We start from the raw sequence: 5,459 nt of genomic DNA on the forward strand, positions 1-5,459 counted from the left end.
AAGAGCTTCTCTAGCCGAGTCGCCATATTGGCACAATCGCCATAATAATCGTCATTATGACGATTTTGATCAAAAAATGCATTCTACCAGAGTCATCATATGTCATCCGATCGTCATGATTTATGATGATCCCTTCATATTTGGCTTCTTGGACTTCATATATACTCTCTCCTTCCTAAAATATAAGGCGTGTTTGACTTTGCACGGTCTTTGATGCACGACTTTGACTATTAAGTATACGGGTTGAATATGTATCGGTAATATCATCGTATTTGTCTTGCAAAACAATTGTATTTCATATGTCTTCATAATAATTTTGTAGGCATACAGTAAGTGAAAATCATAGTTAAAGTTATGTGATGGAGACCTAAAAAGTCAACGCGCGCCTTATATTTTGTGAAGGAGGGAGTAACAATTTAGGGCTACCTATTGAAGGGCGCTCCACATGGCAGTTGTGTGCGGTTATGTATCGTGGAAAATAAACTTTAGATGATACCCTACCTCACATGAGTTTTTTTGTTTTAATTAAAGAAAATGATGCCTCATTGACACATGGTCCCATAATAATGAAGGCTACATTTTGGCAACATGTATGTGTGCACAACCTCCTAGCCTTCATAAAGCCCTCCAATATAACAAGTCTACTAGAGTTGCTTTAATCGACAGAACACCATTCTCTTCGTTCTTGTCACAACGTAACATCGTTAGCAAATATAAAAACCTTTTTTGACAAAAATACTAACCGGTGAACATTCTCCGGGTGTCAAGGGGACTTTAAAAGGCATTTTTAGGTGGTAGGAGATGGCAAATTCTGCCTATTTCTCCGCAAAATTCCCTTCTTTTCAAAAACTGTCATGCATCTCGGAAGAATTGTCATGGTCTATCAAAAAACAACCGTGAAAAACATTCGAAAATGTTTCCAAGGAACGTTCGCTGGCTACCGCGGTCCATATTTTTTAACTTACTCCCAACGAATTGCATTTTCTTGTTTTTTGATTTCTGTTTACCCATGGAGCCAACGAAAAATGTATTCATTGTTGAGGAAATCGTTAACTGGTAGCTGCTCGGTTGGCTGGCGAGTAGGGGATTAATCGCTGAATCGGTGAATCAATTAATCGAGCGGTTTTTCAGTTTAACAGTTAGTCGGTGACTCTACGAGTAGAAATTAATCGGCAAGTTAACTGATTAATTGAATGAATTCTTGAACAGGGAATGTATCCGAGGCAGCATGCGGGCGAGACGACTCACGTGGCGCGCGCCTCCCCCTACGCGCCACCGAGCGGGAGCGCTTTTTAAGTTCCAGCTCCGCGACTGCTAGTCATCCATCCATGCTCCCGCTACTCACTCTGCTAGCCCGCCCGCCTGACATCGCTTCCTGTGCCAAAGCCGACGCCTACAAAAGCAACAAGAAAAAGCTAAAGCAAAACCACGGCCTGCCCCTTCCCTCCATCCCTTCCTCCGCCTATCACGCCGCCAACCCCCTCGTCTCGTCTCGTCTCATCTCTCGCAACCCCTTCCCTCAAATGAGGTACCTCGTACTGCCGCTATAGTATAGCATAGCTCGATCCGCCCACCACCGACCACGCCTCGGACTCGAGGAGCGAGCCGACCGATCAGGCCACCATGCCGCCGCAAGCCGCCGCCGCCTCGCAGCAGGGCGAGCGCTGCCGCCACGGCCAGCTCCCCCGCTGGCACGGCGACGAGGCACTGCCCTTCTACGTGCCGCTGCGCAAGCGCCTCTCCGTGGACGGCAAGTCCCCGGCGCCGCGGATATGCATCTGGGAGTGCGACGGCGAGGCCGGCGACATCACCTGCGACATCGTCGCCGCGCCCTTCCGCCGCAGCTGCAGCGCCCGGATGACGGTGCAGCCGCCGGCGCCCTTCTTCCGGACGATGACGCCGCCGCCGCCGAGGCCGCATAGGGTGCTGGAGGAGGAGGAGCAGCAGCAGGAGGCCAGGAGGCCCGGCAAGGCCATCCGCAAGGGCCACCGGAGCCACGGCCTCATGCTCAACCTGCAGCTCGGCATAAGGCAATGCCAGTCAATGCCCGCCCCCTCTCGCATTTTCCCTCTAGTCATTCATCGAAACACTTTGTCACATTGATTGATATACAGTTACTCGGTGGGGAAGTCGTCGGCGCTGCCGTTCAAGAAGCTCCTGGCCTCGGACTTCGACCCGCGGGAGAAGGTCTGGACGCGGTTCCCGCCGGAAGGCTCCAAGCTCACGCCGCCGCATCACTCGCTCGATTTCCGGTGGAAGGACTACTGCCCTGCCGTCTTCAGGTGCCGCACTGCCTTCCTTGCTGTTCTTGGCCTTGAGTTGAATTGCCATGTTGGATTGGATCGTCGGTGATGTGTGGCTCTTGTGCTTGAGTGGTGCGTTGACTACTGTTGAGTGATGCCTTCAGGCACCTGAGGAAATTGTTTGGGGTTGACCCTGCGGACTACATGCTTGCAATCTGTGGCAACGACACGCTCCGGGAGCTGGCGTCCCCCGGGAAGAGCGGGAGCTGCTTCTTCATCACCCAGGACGATCGGTTCATGATTAAAACCGTGAAGAAGGCCGAAGTGAAGGTCAGTGAGCGATTTTCTTATTCAGTTACTCTGCTTTGATATAATAAGGCAGAGGGACGTGTATCCATCGAAATGAAGTTTCGACAAGCGAGTCATAATCTGGCAGTAGTATTACACATTGTACTGTGCCTTCAAAATACACGTTGAGTCATTCATGTTCTTAAATAATTTGGGTGCAACAATTGCTCTTTTTCTTTCCAAAAGGAGTTCAAATTTGTGCTTGTTTCAGATTCCAGGTCTAGATTGATTTTTTCTGGAAAATATTGCAGTACTAATTGGCGATTTCAGCGTCGACTAAATATAATCTTGGTTCATAGGTTCTTATTAGGATGTTGCGGAGTTACTATGAACACGTCCGTCTGCATAAGTCCACCTTGTTGACAAGATTCTATGGCACGCATTGCATTAAGCAAGTTGGATGTCCCAAGGTAAGCAATAATCATGTGAAGACACATGGCTCACTCCATTCCTGTAGCTACTTCCTAGTGCAATTTATTTGGCCTTGACCTTATGTCAATCTATACAACTATAGGTCCGGTTCGTTATAATGGGCAATTTTTGCTGCTCGGAGTATAAGATTCACAGGCGTTTTGATTTGAAAGGTTCCTCACATGGTCGGACCATCGACAAAACGGAGCGAAAGATTGATGAAACCACTACTCTGAAGGACCTCGATCTCGATTATGCATTTCGGTTGCAAAGATTTTGGTATGAGGAACTTATGAAGTGAGTTCCCCACTATGTTAACTGGAGTAGATTCAATGCAAATTTCATGAGAACTATAAGACCGATCCTAAATCTGACTCTTCAATGTAACATAGGCAAATTCAGATGGACTGCATATTCTTAGAGACACAAGGAATTATGGACTACAGCCTATTGTTAGGAGTTCACTTTCGTAATGATTTGTCTGTGTCTAAGATAGGCCTCTCTCAGCCCATTGCTCTGCCAAGTAAGTTAAAAACATTGGTATTTGTTCATTCTTTACACACCGTGAATTATGATTTTACATACAGTTTTTTCCCTTGGCCCGATAATTTACCAGATTTCATCTAATCTTAACTATCAGGATCAACTGGCAAAAGAAAATCATTTGAAGGCGGAGGCAATTTTTGTGAGCAATGCTTTATGGAAACAGGATGCAGAGAGAGGGATTTGATCACAGAATCCCGGTAAGTTATAAATTGCCACTCTTGCCATTCATAAGCAACCTATTGTTGACATTCTGGAACAACCGAAATACCTAGCCAGGAGCCTTCAGCGGTCAAACTATTTTGATAAATTGGGTACCATGCCATGCGTATATGGGATGCTTTTTCAGTAACGTTGACATCTAGTGCACATTCTACTTTAGTTTCCAGACATAATGCTTCTCCACTAGGGTAAAGCAATACTTTCATGTCGTGTTTTTCTAAGCTATTTTTATGCTCTCATCATGATCCTATACTTTGCTGCCCCCTTCGTTCCAAACCACCTAGAGCACCATGGGGCCTTGCATGTTTGTTTAAGTCAAATGTCTGCAGCAAAGAGAACGGACAGGATGCCTGCAACTTTTCTTCAAGGGGAAATATATGTGCAACTTTAGCCATGGCATCTTCATGATCCTGATCAACAATGTTGAAATGAATTAAACATGGGGATTGATTTATTTATATTTTTTTGGCAGGAGGCCATTTGTGCAGCTGGGCATGAACATGCCCGCCCAGGCGGAGCGCAGCTCGAAGAGAATGCTCGACAAGTTCCTTCTGAACGAGAGGCACCTGTTCATAGCCGCGCCGAGCGGGGGACCGTGTGATGTCTACCTCTTCTTCGGGATAATCGACATCCTACAAGACTACGACATAACCAAGAAGCTGGAGCACGCGTACAAGTCTTTCCAGGCCAACCCTGGCCGCATTTCTGCCGTGGATCCCAAGCTCTACTCGAGGAGGTTCCAAGATTTCATTCGCAGGGTGTTCGTGAAACAACAACAGTGAGGCTGAGAAGAATGCACAGGGTTTAACTGACTTTTTACATCCGGAGGAGTTTTTGCATCATGAGATAGATCCATTGGTGAATGAAGCTCATGGCATGATGGCGTCGCTGATCCCGAGCATGCGCTGAAACAGTGCAGCTGGTGGGGTGGTTTGGCTTTGGCCACTATACTCTTGTCTGAATAGGCGGCTGCCGACAACGGCGACAAGCATGCTGAAACCGGAAGGATGGGGGACGGAGCTAAACTACGGACATACAAAGCTCCGTCTTTTGGAAGACTTGTGAGAGTGTAAGTGCCTACTCCATGATTGCAGAGCTACGGCTCGAGATATTCCATGGCTAGCTTAGCTAGCCCCTGTCTCTGCTTTGTAGTAGTGCTCTTTTGTAATTTGTTTCCTCCTTTTGCACCTACCAAGAACCCGATTTTTTTCCTGGGATTCATTCTTGGTGTGGCGTGCCGAATAGAGGATATGGTCTTGCACAGGAGTGGTCGAGTGGGAATCAATCAGGCCTTGTACATGTTCACGTTGTCGTGTAGTAGTATCAAGACAACTATTGTTGGCCTGAAAAACTGATGCACCTTGTCGAGATTCAGAAAAAGGAACCAGGATGTCCATCCATCTCGCCTTCTTGCAGCTCTCGCCTTTGCTTGCAGATGCAGATGCAGATGGCCAATCTGGGCCGTCCGGCTGAATTTTCAGGAGACGTCTCATTCGTGGTTCAGAGAAAAGAAGCTGCCCCCTGTAGACATTGTTGCCATCTTTGCAAGCATTTGCAGGAGGCCTATCTTCTGCCGTGACCACAGTCGACTAGAGAGGCAGTGTCATTTGTATGCACATTTGTACTACTACTGCTGCTGCCTGCGCCTGCTGCTGCCATTGTGGACTGAGTGAAGCAAAAATAAAGTGGGAG

The 5,459-nt window shown here is 47.5% G+C and overlaps 1 protein-coding gene across 1 annotated transcript; it reads left to right on the forward strand.

The window, feature by feature from the left end:
* The first annotated feature begins 1,259 nt into the window (after positions 1–1,259).
* On the forward strand, positions 1,260–5,216 carry LOC123085353 (phosphatidylinositol 4-phosphate 5-kinase 2). Its single transcript, XM_044506976.1, has 8 exons — positions 1,260–2,030; positions 2,115–2,282; positions 2,408–2,573; positions 2,891–3,001; positions 3,106–3,299; positions 3,395–3,525; positions 3,643–3,745; positions 4,240–5,216. The coding sequence occupies exons 1-8, from the start codon at positions 1,624–1,626 to the stop codon at positions 4,547–4,549; spliced, it is 1,590 nt and encodes a 529-aa protein (XP_044362911.1). The 5' UTR covers positions 1,260–1,623; the 3' UTR covers positions 4,550–5,216.
* Positions 5,217–5,459: the final 243 nt, after the last annotated feature.

This window comes from Triticum aestivum, chromosome 4A (assembly GCF_018294505.1).
Source record: "Triticum aestivum cultivar Chinese Spring chromosome 4A, IWGSC CS RefSeq v2.1, whole genome shotgun sequence".
NCBI classification, from domain to species: Eukaryota; Viridiplantae; Streptophyta; class Magnoliopsida; order Poales; family Poaceae; genus Triticum; species Triticum aestivum.

Bases quoted from the DNA above. Each gene is read 5' to 3' on its own strand.
- LOC123085353 (XM_044506976.1), top strand. From the start codon at position 1,624: ATGCCGCCGCAAGCCGCCGCCGCCTCGCAGCAGGGCGAGCGCTGCCGC. The intron at 2,031-2,114 runs GCAATGCCAGTC...ATTGATATACAG, and splicing joins AACCTGCAGCTCGGCATAAG to TTACTCGGTGGGGAAGTCGT. The intron at 3,002-3,105 runs GTAAGCAATAAT...ATACAACTATAG, and splicing joins AGCAAGTTGGATGTCCCAAG to GTCCGGTTCGTTATAATGGG.